General features: G+C 39.5%; 2 protein-coding genes across 2 annotated transcripts; both read left to right on the forward strand.

Moving 5' to 3' along the window:
• The first annotated feature begins 2,613 nt into the window (after window positions 1-2,613).
• LOC308100223 (selection and upkeep of intraepithelial T-cells protein 2-like) lies at window positions 2,614-11,592 on the forward strand. The gene is made up of 4 exons (XM_080449189.1): window positions 2,614-2,710; window positions 2,962-2,988; window positions 5,231-5,557; window positions 10,734-11,592. The coding sequence occupies exons 2-4, from the start codon at window positions 2,967-2,969 to the stop codon at window positions 10,826-10,828; spliced, it is 444 nt and encodes a 147-aa protein (XP_080305315.1). The 5' UTR covers window positions 2,614-2,710; window positions 2,962-2,966; the 3' UTR covers window positions 10,829-11,592.
• Window positions 11,593-11,598: 6 nt separating this feature from the next.
• LOC308100222 (uncharacterized protein) lies at window positions 11,599-18,029 on the forward strand. The gene is made up of 7 exons (XM_080449188.1): window positions 11,599-12,223; window positions 12,842-13,567; window positions 13,680-13,745; window positions 13,824-13,895; window positions 14,016-14,087; window positions 14,902-14,979; window positions 15,509-18,029. The coding sequence occupies exons 2-7, from the start codon at window positions 13,519-13,521 to the stop codon at window positions 16,828-16,830; spliced, it is 1,659 nt and encodes a 552-aa protein (XP_080305314.1). The 5' UTR covers window positions 11,599-12,223; window positions 12,842-13,518; the 3' UTR covers window positions 16,831-18,029.
• Window positions 18,030-19,612: the final 1,583 nt, after the last annotated feature.

Consider the following 19,612-nt stretch of genomic DNA (forward strand, 5'->3'; position numbering starts at 1 on the left):
CCTAGATACCTCATTGGCCTCTGCAGTTCATTGGAGCGACTGGTATCTCAATACAAGGCTCTTCCGCAGGGCTGTTTGACTACTGACCAATCACATCGCGTTGACTACTGGCCAATCACAGCGTGTCTAACGGTCTAGTTGCTGCGCGGCTGCCTCTTAAGAAAAGACCCGCCCCACCTGCCTCTGATTGGCCTACCGAACGCCCCCTGCTGAAGCGGAAGGAAGTGATATGCTAGCCCTGCGGAACAAGGAAGCCTGCCCGAGATACGAACGCTTCAGAGCCGAAGGAGGCGTCTACCTTTATATGTCTATGTACGCACTGGCCTACAAGTAGGCGTGCCTTCAGATCAGGAAGCAGGCTTTACCCAATCAAATGTAGTGGGCGGGATTTACTGTCTGTGCTCTCGCTGCCCACTGAAAACAAACCGAAACTCATTTAACAATAGCGTCCTCGGAGCAGACAAAACCACGGAAAGATATTCACATTTTAACTTGCTGTCTTTCATCATAGAAACAAGTGGCCTTATAACCAAAACGATCCATGTTCTCTGGGAGAAATGGTGTTAGTGTTCCGTGTAGAAATATTGTTAGTGGGAATGAAAACATAAGCGCACCACCGGAAGTGGAGTGCTGAGGGCAGACCAAAAACCCCGGTTTCCTTGCGCACGGGTGCTCCGTTCAGCTCCCCCCAGAGCTGAATAAAGTTTTTATTTGGCGATGGGTTCCCAGATTGCATTAGATGTGGTTGAAAAATAGTAGTAGCTTAATAAACAGGTAACACATGTGTACCATTGATTTGCTGCCAGGGTCAATCCTGTGTTAATTCACACTGCCCCACTCATTTGTTAGTTTAAAGAGTTGTGCTTTCCCTTAAGGTGAACAAGTATTCGATGTTGATGAAAAAGTCTCAGACCATGCGTAGGTGGTATGATGTAAGGTTTGCCAGTGGAACAATGAAAGAATGAAGGCAGCTATTATCAAACATTACTTCCAGCTGTCTGTCTTGTCTTGCATCCTCACCTGATACAATCATGTACGTGTATCAACACAACAAATCTCCTGCAACATATTAATGAGCAAGTCATCTCGACACTTTATTACGAGTCACCAAAATCATTCAAACAAATTATTTAAAAAGATATTGTGAATATTTAGAGTAGATTATGTACACATTATAACCAAAAAACTAAATGTGCCACGGACATGGACAAGTCTTGCGACGGACACATTTGTCCGTGTACGGACATGTTGATGACCCCTGGTCTGATTAAACGTGATAATGTCCCATTCAGTGCATTGACAGCATTCGAAATGGGTGGGCAGTTTCAACAAAGTGATGTTTTTTGTTCTTTGACTAGCTATTTATACAAGTGAGGATGGAGGAATGTACACTATTCAACATGAAAACATTATGCATATGCAATATAAAATATTAATATTATCCAGCAATATGAAAACATTAGTGCACCTTGACGAAATGAAAAACCCTTACATTATTATGAATAGCATTAACCCCAACATGGGGAGAACATAAGCCAAAAATAGCCGATCTACAAGCTCAGAAAGCGTCGCAGTGCGACACGTTGTAAGCTTGTAGATCGGCTATTCTTGATTTCTTGGCAAAGGTATTTGGTGTTGACAGAAAAAACAAGCGTCCGAGAAATGTAGGTCAGTTATTACTGAGAATAGAGGGTTCAGGTAGGCTAACTTCTCATTTATTTGGATAGTAATTTAATGTATTATTCTGCTATTCTAGAGAGAGAGAGAGAGAGAGAGAGAGAGAGAGAGAGAGAGAGAGAGAGAGAGAGAGAGAGAGAGAGAGAGAGAGAGAGAGAGAGAGAGACTGCCTTTGATATCACAATGTGAGATAGTTGGCATCACAACTACCTCACATTCACTGATTCCAGTACAGCACAGGTGCTTCAGACTCACCGGTTAGAAAGGTTCTATAGATGTCATCTATAGGAGGCTCTAGATGCACATACTTAGAAGTGGAGTGAATTTCACTCCACTTCTAAGTATGTGCATCTAGAGCAAAGATTACTGTGAAAAAAACAATTATGGTATGTTTTCTTGAAAACCTGATAAATTGGAACTTAAAGCATACTAGTAAGTTCTATTGATCCAAGCCAAAACACGATTTGATTGATTGATCATTAAAATAATCGTACACTGAAAATGCCCACCCATCTGACCACTTAACACGGCGGTAATGGCTTTTGCGATTTTCAAGTGGGCCCTGATCCAAAACCTTGTGAACCACATGCCATACAAACAATCTAGGCCTCCCTGTGTAAAGTGTTTCCATCAGTGATCTTAACATTGTGCTTGCAGTGCTGGTCTTACTGTGGGATCTTGTCTAGTCTTGTCTGTCTCACTGCCAGGTCCCATCAGGAATGCTGCTCCTCAGGCACAGCCAATAGGTGGAACGTCTGGTGACATAAGGTTAAGCGCTGCCTGGAGCCTGCCTGTCTGGCCTGACAGACAGGCCAGGCAGGCCAATCAGACGGCAGGCCAGGCAGGCCAATCAGACGGCAGGCCACCGGGGATTGTCCCTTCCCTCCCAACGGGCAGTGTCAGTGAGGAACTGACATTTACTTTCACTTTTGTTCACACTCGTTAGTTGTATAGGACTAATAGGAGTCAGTAATGTGTGAGGATTTGTATGAATTAGTTTTTCAAGTCTAAAGCATATGCCAAGCAGTGAAAGGTAAGAGATTTTCTTAACATGTTTCAACCTTTAATAATGAAGAAATCTGGCTGCAGAACCACTTTAGGTTTCAGGGTTTGTGAGCAGGAAACAACAGTCGGTACGAACTGTTGGTTGTGATCAAATGCAGAGAAAATAATCTCCATTCTCATGAAGAAGATTACAGCTCACAAATCACAAACTATTTACAGATAAATGTGATGAATGTTGTGATGAAGGTGTGGTAATTTGGCTATTTTTCTTCTATACAGGAGACATGGCAGAGGCCAGAGTTCATGGTAGGTCACAACACAGTTTTTCATTTCCTGATAGATGAACCATGATCACCTGATATGAGGAGGCATGAGGCAGATGTGTGGTTCACATTTCAAGAAGTAATATAAACAGTGAAAAGATATATTCATACAAGAACAGTGGTGGACAGTAACAGAGTAAATGCACTTGAGTACTGTACTTAAAGGGGAATTTTGGACTAAAGTTTTCTTACCTTTTCTATGACGTTATGATATCTTAGGATGAATGGTACAGTAGAAAAACTTCATAACTCCACCCCTGAGCCGCCACAGCTTAAAAGGTGCGCGGATAGGCCTTAGGTTAGATCACATATTTTAATAGTTTTTTTTTCCTTTTTTTTTTGTGAGATCTGACGTTCATAGTGACAGAACACTGTCCAAAAAAAAATAATAAATAAATAAAAAACAGAAGTCTCGCTAGACGAGATTGAAATCTCGAGATTTCAATCTCGTCTAGCGAGACTTGTTTTTTTTTTTTTTTGGTTGCATAGTGTTCTGTCACTATGAACGTCAGATCTCACCAAAAAAATTATAAAAAAAACTATTAAAATATGTGATCTAACCTAAGGCCTATCCGCGCACCTTTTAAGCTGTGGCGGCTCAGGGGTGGAGTTATGAAATTTTTCTACTGTACCATTCATCCTAAGATATCATAACGTCATAGAAAAGGTAAGAAAACTTTAGTCCAAAATTCTCCTTTAAGTACAGATTCTGAGGATCTGTACTTTACTTGAGTATTAGATTTTTACCAGCTGCGTAGTACAGTCATCGTCACGAGTCATCGTCATCATTCGACATATATCAACTTCGACATGTATTCAATCATTGGCTGTCCTGGCTGTCCTTCACTCCTTTGAGCCAATTGGGACCTATGATTGGGACACTTCCCCTTTTGCTGGTCCTTTAAGCCAATGGGGAGACGGGCTGTTCTCCCATGCTATGGGATCAGACGCCCCCTCCCCTGTCTAGCGCAGCGAGACAGAGCTCCGCTCCGTCGACAACTACTTGTTGCACAGGGACAGAGAGCAGCACAGACAGGAGCCGAGCTCCTCTACAAGACAGACGATGTAACTGTACTTAACAACTTTCGCTGTTGTCATAATTGTTACTGTTTCTTAAATGTAACTTCAAAGTTTATGGGGGGAAACTTTAGGGGCTGCTGGAGCTACATGCTGTGTCACAGCCACACACACACACACACACGCACACGCACACGCACACGCACACGCACACACACACACACACACACGCACGCACGCACACACACACACACACATCGGGGAAACTTTAGAGGCTGCTGGAGCTATGGTAAATTCACCGATCCGATCGCCATTGTATGGAGAAGTATTGTCTCTCGGTAAAACACTGTGGTATACTCTCTCTGTAACGCACTGTCAGGCTGCAGCTATAACTCCCCGCCCCCTCTACACACACGCACACACACGGTGGCACCATAGACAGAGAGAGAGACACAGGGGGAGAAGTAGCGCTGGTTTGTTGTAAAACGTTGTGGATGGATAGACCACTGGAATAGTAACTGCTCTTCTCAAATATAGGTCTAATACTAACCTTTGTTGCTGTTGTCATCTCAAATTAACAAACCAAACTAAAATACAAGATTTTAGAGTGTTGCTCCTCCTCCAACTCCCTTGGATTAGATCAGAGTAGTATCTCGATGGAGGCGTTTTCACAACACAAATGCGCATATTATTGCCAGTCAGCTGTGTAACACTAGCAGGTTAACGATGGCTTGTTGCTGCTGTATGCGCATTTTACTACATGGCAATCTACAGCACTAATTAAAGGCAGCTGTGAACGTATGTGGCTTGTGCGTTTGTGTGAATAATATCCAACTGAATGTTTTCTGTAGCCTAGAGATAAAGTAATTCCACTTTACTAAGTAGGCCTACTGAGAGTTTTAAATGTCTGAAATACACTGATGACAGCGCTGTCAAACAAGTCTATGAAGCTATCTATGAAATGTTTGAAAAGGTTTAATCTGCAACACAAATTGTATACAATATGTAGTGGGGGTCCCTGCTTCATCTCTCCCTAAGGGGTCCTTGACCCGAAAAACCTTGGAGACCCCTGCTGTAGAGAGTACTCAGAGTAGACCCTCTCCCTCATGCTAAACTTAAATGACAACTTAAACGACAACTTTATTTTCCATCCTGAATGAAGAATTTTTTCACTAACTGTCTTTTTAACTGTCTTTTTTTCACTCCAGGTGACTTTAAACTCGTCACTGAAGGCAGTGCTGTGGGTTGGATAGGTCATAATGTCATCCTCCCGTGTCACCTCTCTCCTGAGACCAGCGCGTCTTCCATGACAATCAGGTGGTTTAAGGAGTCAGAGTGTATTTACCTGTATAAGAATGGTCAGGTGATAGAGGGGAGGGGCTACAAGGTCAAATTGACCCTGAACGTCCAGGATCTGAAGAAAGGCAATGTGTCTCTGACACTGAGAGACTACAGAATGAGAGAGGATGATGGCGTTTACATCTGTCAGGTCAAACATGGAGAACAGGAGGAGGAGATTGCTGTGGGATTAACACGTAAGTGACCTACTGTCACTGTGCATTATCATTAACCGTGATATTGTTGCTGTCGGGTGGAAACCTTGTATATACAACACTGTTACTTTTCAGGAAATGGAAAAAAAAGAACATGTGTTGTGGCCTGTGTTCTAAAGGATCGAATGTAGTTATTATTTAGTCACAAGCTATTGTTAACACTCTAAATCAAATATTCATAAAACCCCAAACTTAACCACTTTAAAAAATTTTAGCGACATTGTAGTATGATGCAGTAAGGCATTCAGATACAAAATAACAAACAAACATAAAAGTAAAAATACGGAGATACATGGTTTCTGCCCGACAGCAACGATATGTATATATAATGATGTGATCATGTTTATCTCTCCATGTATAAATTACACTGTGCTTTCATATAATGGTGATGATGAGGACTTCATTGATGACAAGTCATCCAATCATATTGAAGGATACCTTAAAGCTACACTCTGTAAATTTCATGTCTTACCCGAGATTCAAACCCAGGTCACCTGCGCAAGTGCTGACATTTTTACCACAGAGCTAATAGAGCATGTCTTCTTACACAGGAGAGAAAGGGAATTTTGACCTTCATGCAGTACCACTTGTCTACCAGTAGGTCAGACCTTACCCAACAGAAGAGCAGGGAGACCAAATACAACCACCACCGTTGTGTTTATAACCACCAATTATATTGTATTAACATACTCTACCATACAGATTGGTCAAGATAACATTTTATTCACTAATAAAGATACATAGTGTAGCTTACAGGTCTACATGGCAGAACATAGATTCAGCTCAGAATGTAACCATGTATCCTACAATAATGTGATCATGTTAATCTCTCATGTATGTTTGTATGACACTGGGCTATAGGATCTTCCAGACCCAGTTAAATGGTAGTTAGGCTCACAAATGATCATCAAATAAAACATATTCTAATTATTGTAGCCACAAACTAAATAAACTGTTAAAGACAAATGCATACACACAACCTCAGGAACAAGAACACATATTTTCTTGGACTCATTACGTCCCACTCTCATCACTCTGTGTGTCAGAGCAGTTTCTGATGTGGTCTGACATGTGATTACATTCCAATCATCACAATCCATCCTACAGTATGTGTTTGCATTTTGCACTAACATGTGCTCTCCCTTAACATATACAGATACAGATACAGAATGCATGTTAATTAATACCTGATATAAATGATGGCATACTGAGGAAGATTAAATAAATGAATCAGAATATTATTATGTAGGATAAACATAACCTAAACCCTAACCCAAACCTAAAACATATGTCAAGTTGGTGCCCACAAGGCTGGTTAATAATAAATGGCATGGACTGCAGAAACAGTTGACATGAATAGCACCCAACTGATCATTACACCTTGTTACGTTAGAGCTGCGCTTCTTTCCACTTTATCACAGATGCAATCTGTTCCTGTTTTATAGATAACTAAATTATATGATCTACTTTATAATGCAGAGATGTTGCTTGCCAAAAATTAAATGAACAAAGTGGGCATGAGTGAACTGCTGCGCTATTCCCAAAACGCCGCTCGCCCCAAAACACAGTCGCCCCGGGGAAAATCCGGCGGTATTCGCCTGGTGTTCCTAAACATATCAGTAAACTATGCCTAAACCTAACCTAATTCCTAATCTTAACCTCAGTAAAACTATACCTAATCCTAAACCTATTTCTACCCTTATCCTCAGTAAAACAAATACAAGAGTACAAGAACCGCTGGTCCGCCTGAAAAATGGGGGCGAGGGTGTTTTGGGGCGAGTCACTGCGCCAGAGCCTTTCCCTGCGTGACACCGTCGCACAGTATAAACAAATTAATACATGATAAAAACTTTCAATGATTATGATTTTAATGGTTGTAGCCAACTACTTTATCCAAATAATAATATTAATCATAGGCTTAAATGATAAAATAGCCTAATAACAGCATTTTCCCAACCGGCCACAGTGGCCGGTGGTGTTTATAATTACCGGCCAATTAAACGCTTTACCGGTCAATGGCCGGTAAATACCGGCTAACGGAATCCCTGTACTGAACACTGTTTTTCTTTTTAATGAAGCTGATCATTTTACTATAAACCGATCTGCAGAGGTGGACAAAGTACTCAACCCCAGTACTTGAGTAAGAGTACAGATACTCCTGGTCAAATTTACTCCACTACAAGTAAAATTAGCTCAGTCAAAATGTTACTCAAGTAAGAGTAAGAAAGTAATTGCTTTTAAATATACTTAAGTATTCAAAAGTACATGCTTTTAAAAATACTTAAAGTAAAAGTAAAAGTCCTTTGAAGTCCTCGACTACCTCAAGCACTGTCCCGTCGGCAGTGGCAATGATGTCCTCTGTGTTAAATACCCATACTTTAGTTTTCTTGTTATAGAGCTTGAGGCAGATCTTCCTGCACTCCGTTTCTACTGCCAGTAGTTCCCTTACATTCTCTGCTGTGTCTGAGACTCAGGTAATGTCATCTGATAGTCAGTCATCATGATGGGAGTTACTAGCTTATCAATCAATCAATCAAACTGTATTTATAAAGCACATTTTCACACAACCTTAGTTGACCAAAGTGCTGCACAGGTAAAAGAAAAGCAATACATCAAATCAAAGAACAAAAAACACAAAAACACATGAAAACATATAAAATGCATGCATATAGGAGACACAGACATAGAGCAAGATTGTTCATTTACATACACACAGTATGTACACAGAAGATAGAAAACATTAGATAGGAGTTAAAATAGGAATATTTAGGAGTGGATGTTGTTAAAAGCCAGAGAGAAGGTGAGTTTTTTGTAAGGACTTAAAAATCTCGATGAACTTAGCAGATCTGATGTGGGCCACCACAAAAGCGCTGTCAGCTTAGTCTTCCTTGGGACCAGTGTGAACCCCAGTGCCTCACATGAGTGACACATCGCTGACAAAGCTGCACTCAGATCACATTAATTATATTCCAGTTCTTAATGTACTTTGGTGGTAAAGACAATCTATTTGGTACAAATTCAACAAAATCGACTGTGACCTTTTTGTCAAGATACAATAATATTCAGCTTCAACGATTAGGACATGGAGCTAACTTTAAACTGCGGCCATCTGTTCTATAAAAAAATAAAATAATAATAAATGCATAGAGTAACTGTCATGAAGGGCGTTTTGATTACCGTGATCACACATATTTTTTCATCAGATTATAAGTAACATCTGGTGATTACCTTACATGCTCATTCTGCATGCATACAGGTGACATAGAAAACAGAACATTATCTCTGTTCAGTGTATGTTTGTGCAGAGACCTGCAGACATTAGCGCCAATCCTGTGGGTGCCGGGGAGCCCGAGCACCCAATGAGAAAGCAGAGCACCCACAGGAAATGTGTCGGTCGGATGACTGACTTGTGTGATGCTTTGTAACGTGCACAGGATGCATGATGTACCCGCTCTGATACCGTGTGTTATTGTGAACAGATTTCTGTCATTCAAACTCTCTCCCTGTAATCTGCAAAGCCCATACCAGTTATGGTTTCATCATCAGCCAGTAATCAAATTGTATGACTTGAAATGTAGTAAAAAAAAGATGGTCCTTTTGCACACCTACTGGGACAGGTGCGTAGGAGCAGGCAGCCAGTGCATGAGACAGGAAAGAATGGTGATCGCACACACTGTCTTCACTTACAGCAAAAAAGTATTTTATTGCGAGTACAATGTTTCCAACTGACATTCATCAGGTATTTCTGATTAAGGGGTTAAAACTTGGTTGATGTGTGTGTGACTTGTTGTTGAGTACCCTACCCACCCAACATAAATCGGCATCCATGCCTGCAGAGATGGTGGTTGCAGAGAGGCAGGTGTTGTTTGCAAGGCATGTGGTTCTTTGTGACCACATCCTCTGTTCTCATGAGAGCAGAGGATGTTTCATACCTACCCACACGCACGAGAGCAGAGGATGTTTCATATCTACCCACATGCACAACCGTTAACTTCACCTTGTCAAAACAAGATGGCGCCGACATGCACAGCGGTGAACTTCACCCTGTCAAAACAAGATGGCAGACAGACAAGTCGACTTGCTTGGTCTCCACACAAACAACCTTTGATTTCTTATACTGACACATCAGGTCACAATTCATGTCAGATCCTGTGTCTTGGTGAGACATGACCTTTGACACAATCTAAATGTCTCAATAGAAGAGCAGGGAGACAAAATATAACCACCCCAATTGGATAAGTTATATTGTATTAACACACTCTACCATACAGATTCGACAAAATTACATTTCATTCATTAAAAAAAAGTTACATAGTGCCTCTTTAAGTAGATCTCAGAACTCTTGTTTCAGATAAGTAACTCTCTGAAACCACCTGCACTGCTTGCACTGATGTGCTTGTAGAACCACTACGTTATACAGAGCCTGCAGAAACACCTATAAAAATGAAAATAGAAATGACTGAGGAACCAGAACTAAATACTTTTACTCCTATACAACCATACAAGATGTAACAAAGACGCGAGTGTGAAAAGTGTGGAAAAAAGAAACAGCCAACCTAAAAGTACTCAGTACTTTACAGCCTTCTTAGAAATATACTCGAGTAAAAGTAAAATATTTGTCTCGGAAATGTACTCAAGTAAGAGTAATAAGTAAAAAAAATGCAAACAGCCCCGAGGTGAAAAGGGTGACAACATGTTTTTTTTTCGGGTCAGGTGTCACACTATTGCCCTATTTGGATTCAAAACGGCTATTGTAGCTGAAAAGCTACAAGTTTGCATGTCTGAATAATGCAAAACAGAAATATTTGTTTGCATTTGCTTCCCACCCCATATATTTTCATAATAAAAAGTGCCATATATCGCATCGTATCGATGTCGTGAGCCCAATATCGTATCGTATCGTTTCATGAAATTAGTGGCACATCCCTACCTCGAATATGTTTTCAGATTGTTTTCACCATAGCAGAATACAAACTGAAGGAGTCTTAACCAATGAAACCCTCTATACTTAGTGAAACAGAGTTAACTCTGTACATGGACCACTTTTCCCCTCTAATTATTTAATAATTTAATTTCTTAGACCATCTTTATGTATAAAATATCAGTTTTCTAAACAAATGTGTTTTTCTTTTTCTTTTTATGCATTATGAATATGAAGATCTTGGTGAGTATCAAACATATTCTACTTCATGTTCACTGATGCGTTTTCAGATAGAACACAAATTGAATGGATCTAATAAGTCTTCACAATGAATGACCATTGTATTTTACATTGCTGGATGTTTCAAGTCATACACATATGACATTTTCTGTCAAATCCCAAGAGTTATTATTAAGGTCATGAGCTTCCCAAATCACCTCTTGTATTAATATTTGCAGTTTTAATACAAAATAAATACATTTTCACATTATTATTTTTGTATGTAAAATGTAAATGATCCAACAACTATTGCATTTTTTGACTATCATAGTGATACTACTCTATAACAGTGACTGGCAGTCAGTCTCATATCAATGAGCAGCTCCAGTCATGTTGCTGGTAAACTGAGAAACAGGTTGAAGTGTAACCACTCTCACTGTCCACGCTTTATATTTAACTTATTTTGAATATTAAACATGTTTTGAGTGAGATAAAATTAACAATGACAATGACTCACAATCAGAAGACTTTTTATCATCTTAACAGAGGATGGTTTTACTATACATACTGTAGAAAACAATTACTTTATTGATATTTTAAACCCTCTATAATTTATAAACTGTACGAGGTACGCCCTTTTCCCAGTCTACAGTACACTCATCTCTTTGGCAAATTTATGTGATCTACAAGCTCACAACTCATCGTGATGCGTTGTGAGTTTGTAGATCAGCTATTTTTGGCAAACTATTTCAACCCCACCCTGACAAGCTCTTGGAATTGTAGGAGTTGAGGCATTCAATTTTAATTGACTCGGTTCCACAGATAAATATTGTGAAAATAGCTGATCTACAAGCTCACAACGCCTTACGTTGTGAGCTTGTAGATCGGCTATTTGCACAATGTTTTCCTCTTTCTTTGGTAATATTTGACAATTTGGCCTTTATGTTTAATATAATAGTTTGTTGATTACTTTTCACACAGTAGCCTAATGGTATTTTTTCCCTTTTCATTTTAGAGGTATTAAAAAGGTCTTAAAAGTCCTTAAATTGTCACTTGTGCAGATACCCTGTATACTCTTATAGTGTACAGTATGTTGGTTTGTTTACTGTTGAGTGAGAAAACAATGTTGCTCATTAAGCTAATCACCTGTAATTCAGCTTATATTTACTTAATAATGCGTATATAATATAATGCTATAATATAATAATGTTTACAATACAGTAGGTATACAAAGTCTGTTTTTATCTGATGTGATCAGATTCGTGCATGCCTGTTCTTCTTCATGTACATGTATTCAAGACCTTGGTTTAATGCTAAATGTATTTTTTATCCAGTCAGTATAACATGATGAAGAGTTGTTGTTAAAACACAGTTGAACTCTCTTTATGTAGCTGATGCTAAAGCTTTAGTTAAAGCTGGAGCTGAAGCTAAAGCGGAAGCTAAAGCTTATCTCAGGAAGGAGACAGCAGAGCAGAAGAATAAAAAAAATAATTCAGCTCATGTGCTTGGTAAGTAGAATAACAATGGATTCAACGAAAACTATATACTAAACTTTATTATACTGTACATTTATCAATGAAACAGTCACAATTATGAACACACACACACACACACACACACACACACACACACACACACACACACACACACACACACACACACACACACACACACACACACAGTACTACTATACTTGTGAGGACAATAAATGTTTTAGGATGGTGATTTTACAAATGCCATTTTCTTTCTTGCCATTTTTAACCACAAAGCCAAAAATATATATCTACATACACGTCATGAGCTTGTAGATCTGATATGTTCAGTGCACAACACTGGTGTGCGATTACATTTAATTCCTAATCCCTAAATTTAACCTCTAAACCCAACCTATAATCTTTTCCTAATTGTAAGCCTTTTCTTTTCTAACCGTAAAACAACCATTTATCTTGTGAGCACCTGGAAAATGGTCCTCACAATGTCTATTTCTGAAATTATACTATACTTGCGGGGACATTTGGCACTCACACACACACACACACACACACACACACACACACACACGCACACACACACGCACACACACGTTACAATGTCTGTGGTTCATCTAAACATAATATGTTCTGCAGATCTGCAGGTCTCGACAGAACTGGAGAGAAGTAATAAACTGCTGACAAAAAAAGGCCACAAATTGGATGAAAGTAATAAACTACTGACAAAGAAAGGCCAAGAATTTGATGAAATTAATAAACTACTGACAAAAAAAGGCCAAGAATCTGATGAAAGTAATAAACTACTGACAAAAAAAGGCCAAGAATTTGATGAAAGTAATAAACTACTGACAAAAAAAGGCCAAGAATTGGATGAAAGTTATAAACTACTGATAAAGAAAGGCCAAGAATTGGATGAAAGTAATAAACTACTGACAAAAAAAGGCCAAGAATTGGATGAAAGTAATAAACTACTGACAAAAAAAGGCCAAGAATTGGATGAGAGTAATAAACTACTGACAAAAAAAGGCCAAGAATTGGATGAAAGTTATAAACTACTGACAAAGAAAGGCCAAGAATTGGATGAAATTAATAAACTACTGACAAAAAAAGGCCAAGAATTGGATGAAAGTAATAAACTACTGACAAAAAAAGGCCAAGAATTGGATGAGAGTAATAAACTACTGACAAAAAAAGGCCAAGAATTGGATGAAAGTTATAAACTACTGACAAAGAAAGGCCAAGAATTGGATGAAATTAATAAACTACTGACAGAAACATACCAACAACTGAATCAGAAAGATGAAGAGCTGAAGATGAGGAAAAGGGAATGGGATGATGTCATCACTGAAAACAAACAGCTTGGTGAGAATTGGATTATTTAAAGAAAGACCTCATCTCTCTTGATTATTTTTGTCAGTGGTTCATTAAATAATGAATACTATACAATATAATAAGTATATCTTCAACATTGCAGCGCAGCAGATGTGTGATCTGAAGACTGAATTAGAGAAACTGAGGACTGAGTCAGACAAAAAGACTGGTCAGTAATCTGAAATATATTTTCTTTTTGTGTGTTTTAGACATTAGTAAGTTGATAAATAGTTGTCTTGTCTTATAGAGAGGGGGTTTACCTCTACAGCAGGCCCCAAGCTACCAATCAGGAGATGGAGCATCAACATTCCTCCAGACAGTTAGTAATCAAAAGTGCAAAAGTACTGTAAAATACACCCAGTGTCATTTAATAGCCCAGTAACCCCTTTCTTTTGTTCTTACCATTGTCAATACATTGACTATTTATGTTGTGTTGCAGAGGATGGAGAGAACACAGACTCCACTCTTCCAATGAGGAGGACACAAAGTATGAGATGGCTTCCTCCAGACTGTGAGTCCATGTTACTCTTTCAATGTCTGTTGAACTTCATGATGTTACACTATTCATTCTGGTCATGTATTCCGTTTCATAGCCTGCCTTTAAAATGTGTTATAAAAAACTCTTAACTTTATATGCTTATACTTGTTCTGTTGACAAGAAATAGGAAATGTACATAATGATTTAAATGTCATCACCAGCTCATGTCTGTGCATCTCAGATTGTGTGATTGTCTGTACTTTATGTGCGGACAAGCCCACTGACTGCTAATGTGTTAGAAAAGAAAAATAGACGGTCTGTTTGAGGAGATAATGAAAGGATATTCATCGCTATACCTGCTGTATTATATTATGTGATGATAAAGGACTTCAAATTGACGTGATGTTCATTGCCAGGTTTGTAAAATAGTAAATAACATGGTAATATAACAGGAATGCACAGAAATAACTGATGCAAGATAGAGTAAAACTACAGTAAACATCTCACCAAAAAAATAGTATTGAGCGTTGCCTGTATTGCTCTAGACTCTAGAGTCTAGAGTCTTGCTCTTGAATGCATGCGTGTCTGCAGACACCAAATTGTAGCATAATCTCAATAATTAAAATTAATTAAAGTAATTGTGAATAGTCAAACAGTGCAAGTCTTTCCATTTGATGTCAGAACCACACCATAGCATCTCATCAAGACATCACAGATTTTAGCATTTACACCACATTAGAGGTGTATGTGCAGATGTTGTGGCTATAGAACATGGTTACAGCTCTTTCACTCTACTCTGAATTTAATCCACCTGGACTGTTTGATTGATGTCTGTGTTGTGTTGCAGTGGGTGGAGAGACCACAGATGAAGACTCCACTCTACCAGTGAGGAAGAGGAGACACAGTATGGGTTATCCTCCAGATAGTGAGTCTATGCTGCTTTTACAAATAGTCTAGCAAGGAACATTATACATTACATGTTCATCTCAAAACATTTAAGTGTAATTAGTGCACAAGGTTTAAACATAGTGAATAAAGACAAATGTATAACCTTGATGTATGCAGTTAAGACACAGTGGAATATGTATACAGTCTTCTTCTCTTGCTATTTGTTCAAATTCTTTCTTCCAATTTTGTCATTTTCAATTCTCAAATGTGCATTGTGTTCCCTGTTGCTGCCAAGTCCCCCACTGTTGGTCTGGTGGTGTAGACTACCATGTGTTTCCTCTGACACACATTGGGTCACCAACCGCTTCTTTACAAATGACTTGATTGATTCATTTATAGTACGATACAATTAAGGGTTAGGGTTATCAAACATGTCTGAAGATGACCAATTTGTCCCAAAACAGGACAGCAATTATGAGTCTTTCACACTATGCATGCAAAGACTCTCTAAACAATGCTTATGATGTGGCATTTTCACTCTATTCTTCCATTGTGTTGTCTTTCAGTGGCAGCAGACAACATTGTTGACTCACCAGTGTCTTCCTCTGTGTCTGAGCTGAGACTGGTGCTACTGGGGAGTACTGTAGCTGTGAGGAACGCAGTAGGAAACACCATCCTGGGCAGGGAGGTGTTTGGTGCTGAGGCCAGCTCCTCTGAACTGAGCCAGAGGAGTAGGAGGAGAGAGGGTGACGTCTGTGGGAGACGGTTGGTGCTGGTGGACGCTCCAGACTTCTCTGGACGCTCACTGGAGGACACAAGGCAGGATGTGGGGCTGTGTGTACGTCTGTCTGCCCCGGGTCCCCATGCCTTCCTCCTGGTCATACCAGCAGAGCCCTCTGAAGGAGAGGCGAGAGGGCTGATGGAGAAGATGCAGGTGTTTGGAGAGAGCTGCTGGGAACACAGCATTGTCATCATTATCCACAATGACAGTAAAGAGAAGAGCGTAGAGGAGTTTCTCCAAGCAGGCAGTCAGGAACATCAGCAGCTTGTAGAGAAATGTGGGAACAGATGCCACGTCCTCAACATTACGGACAGCAGCAATGCTGGTCAGGTTTCGCAGCTGCTGGAGAAGATAGAGAGCATGGTGGCACGAAACACAGAGAGCTTCTACAGCACTCAGACCTACCAGGAGGCAGAGGCCCAGGTCAGAGAGATGGAGAGAAAGATTCAGAGGGACTTGGAGGAGAGGAGACACATGGAGGAGCAGGAGATGAGGGAGAGGTTTGAGAAGGAGCTTAAGGACTCTCTGAGGAAGATAGAGGAATCCATCCAAGAGTACGAGGGAGACATCAGGAAGATTGACCATCGAACGAGTGAACTGGAGAGACAAATGAGAGAGGAGAGGTATGAAGAGAAGAAAAGAGAGCTGGAAGGAGAGCTGAGGAGGGAGTCTGAGAGAAGAGAGGAGATGGAGAGAAAGCTGGATAGGTTTAGAGCAAAGAGAGAGAATGAGTTGAGAGAGAGGGAAGAGAGACACATACAGGACATAGAGGAGATGAGAGAGACCTACGAAGCAGAGGCCAGAGTGGAAGCAGAGAGAAACCTGATGAAGGTTCTCCTGCCAGAGATCCAGAGGAACATCATGATCTCAAACACAAAGATGCAGAGAGAGTTTAACAGAAAGCTGGGGGAGAAGAACAGAGAGATGACAACACTGAGACAAAAGTTAAAGGAGAGCCACAGCCGTTATTCAGTGCTGGAGGAGGTGTATCACAACTCACTGGAACTACACCTGAACTTACTGGAAAAACTGCCTTCAGGAAGTGTAGAAGTGAGTACATGTGAGGGGGGAACAAAGGAGAGCAGAATGAAGGCTCAGGATATTTAAGTTTTTAGCTGCTGTACAGAACAGTCAGCCTATGTCAGTTTGAAAGAGAAAAAATATTTTTTAAATGTGAAACTGAATTGTCTTTTAACAAAAAAATGTATGGTCCACCTACTGTACATAAAGGTCATGGTAACAGACATTGAGAGCCATTGTTAGCTTACCAATATGTTTGGAAATTAACTGTGGTGGTATGAGTAGATACGATATCTACTTTGTAACTTCAGTATATATAACTTATGTGCTACATTTCTGAATCTTAAGTACATGTAATATTTGGTCACATACTGTATGTAAGAGTCATACAAGACATACTACACATTTTAATATAGTGGCGTTAATCCCGGTAGTTACCGTAAATTTCGGACTATAAGCCGCGACTTTTTCCCAATTTTTCGACCCTGCGGCTTATATAACGGTGCGGCTTATCTATGGATTTTTACAGCTAACGGCCACTAGGGGACCTCCTAAATCTATGGATTTTACACCCGCGGCTTATAGTCCAGTGCGGCTTATATATGTACAAATCATTCAATTTAGCTGCTGCAGCTTATATTCAGGTGCGGCTTATAGTGCGAAAATTACGGTAATTTTATAGAGTGTAGCTCTCATATGCAAAGCTCACCTGCTTTATCTTTCGTTGCTAAATATCTAATTAAGGAAGAACGTCTATTCATTCAGTTTAAACAAACAGTCTGTAAATATTGCTTGTAAATAGTTTTTGCAGTTTCTTCTAATTTATGTTAGGGTGATGATGATTAAACTTATCTTTCATATTAAACCCTCTTTCTTAACTAGTGTTACTTTATGTTCAGTCATATATTCATTGCTTTTTAAATAGAATAAGTATATAGATAGTATATATTACCCAGAAGGCTTGTTGATGCTGTACATCATTTTCATTTTCACTGTTGATAGTCTGTATACATTCATTGATTGATTGATATACAAATTGGTGATAGATGTACAGTATATCCATTGATATATTAAAGGGTATACACCATATACAAAATATGTAATATTTAATATCATAATTATTGTTTATGTCCCTCAAACGTTTTTCAAAATGTTTGATCCTAAATCAAGCCTCAGATATACTCATTCTAACTAACCTCTCTCTGGCTTATAAAGCACTTTCACCTGCAATACCACATTGTCCTTATTTGGCACGTGGCGCTATTGAGCCAGTTTGTATGCATGTTATCTCCTGGTTCTGTGTGAAAAAGGTAAAAACAATAAAATAAAATAAAACTTTAAAAAATATATATTTGTTCTTATTTATTTGTTTATGTTGGAACTGAAAAATGTGAGGGATTATACAAAGTAGGTATCGAATGTGAAGTCACAAAGGGGGATAATCAGCCGATCTACAAGCTCACAAAACGTTGCTATCTGAAAAGTTGTGAGATTGTAGATCGGCTATTTTCACAATGAAGTATGTCATACATTGAAAAAAACGTACTCTCAAATAAGCATTTCATGTTATCTTTAACAATTGCACATGTATTCATTGATGCAGTCATGTTGTTTGCAATGCACTTTAAATGAAGTCTGCATGAAGTGAGCCTTGAACCGGTGACCTTGCGGTTGAACTGGTGAAAAAGGAGGTCACACAGATGATACAGTTTCACGCAAATAGCTGAAAAATCCAGGGTTTAAGTGTTTTTCAAACTGCTCAAAATTGTGGACAATCTAAGGGCGGAGCTTACTGGTCTTACTGGTCAAAGTGATAGATGTGTTCCTCATGAGTCAAGGCACAAGTGTAAGCAAGTTTCACGACTTTCGGCCAAACGAGGCATGACTCATGCCTGTTTAAAGTTTGCATTTAAAAAAAAAATCTATTGCGCCCCCCTTTGGCCAATTGGAGTAAGATTGGTTTCAGTGATATTTGGAATGACCCTCTACATTACAGAAAATTTCAAACAAATGTGAGTCTGCATGTATGTGTTAGGGGCAGATGAATCTCCTCCTGGGATTTTTTAGTAATCTGCACGAAACCTTTTACACACTTACTACGTACTTTGGACCTTTGCCGACAAAACATTGACGGCGGATTTTCCATAAGTGAAAAATAGCTTTTATGAGCCAATGAATGTTTTTCATATAATTCAAAATGGTGGGAGATCTAAAGGTCATAGGCCATATGGCCGAGTTTCGTAAAAAGCGTATGCACGGTTAAGCCAGAATTGCCAAAAACGGCAGAAGAAGGAGAAGAAACAGAATAATGCCAATATCAAAACGGAGCCATGCTTGAAGCCTGGCCCCATAAATAGTGAATAATGCCAATAACAAAACGGAGCCTTGCTCTGCAGAGTCTGGCCCCGTAATAAAGCAGGTGTGTGGATGCCACAGCGTGAGGACAGTGTTAGTTGAGGACAAGAGGAGATCAGGTTTGACAAGATGTGTGTTTGTCACGGTAGCTTTAATAGCTGTGGTTTCCATTCATGTGAACAGGTATTCTGTGTTGATGAGAGAGTCTTAAAGCATGCGTGGGTGAGATGTAAGGTGTGCTAAAAGGAACAATGGGAACAGATACTGAACCTGATAACACATTAATGAAGGTATGAGACCTTTTAAAGGAATGCAGTGTCAGTGGTTTGATGCCAGGGCTCCTAACTGCCATCAGATTATTATTATTGTCTCCTCCAAGCCGAAGGCGTGACCGAGACTATGTTTTGCACCGTGTGTGTGTGTGTGTGTGTGTGTGTGTGTGTGTGTGTGTGTGTGTGTGTGTGTGTGTGTGTGTGTGTGTGTGTTTCCTCACAAGAAATATGTTTGTTTTATG

The sequence above is a fragment of the Gymnoscopelus braueri genome (assembly GCF_963280865.1).
Source record: "Gymnoscopelus braueri genome assembly, chromosome: 14".
Taxonomy (NCBI): Eukaryota; Metazoa; Chordata; class Actinopteri; order Myctophiformes; family Myctophidae; genus Gymnoscopelus; species Gymnoscopelus braueri.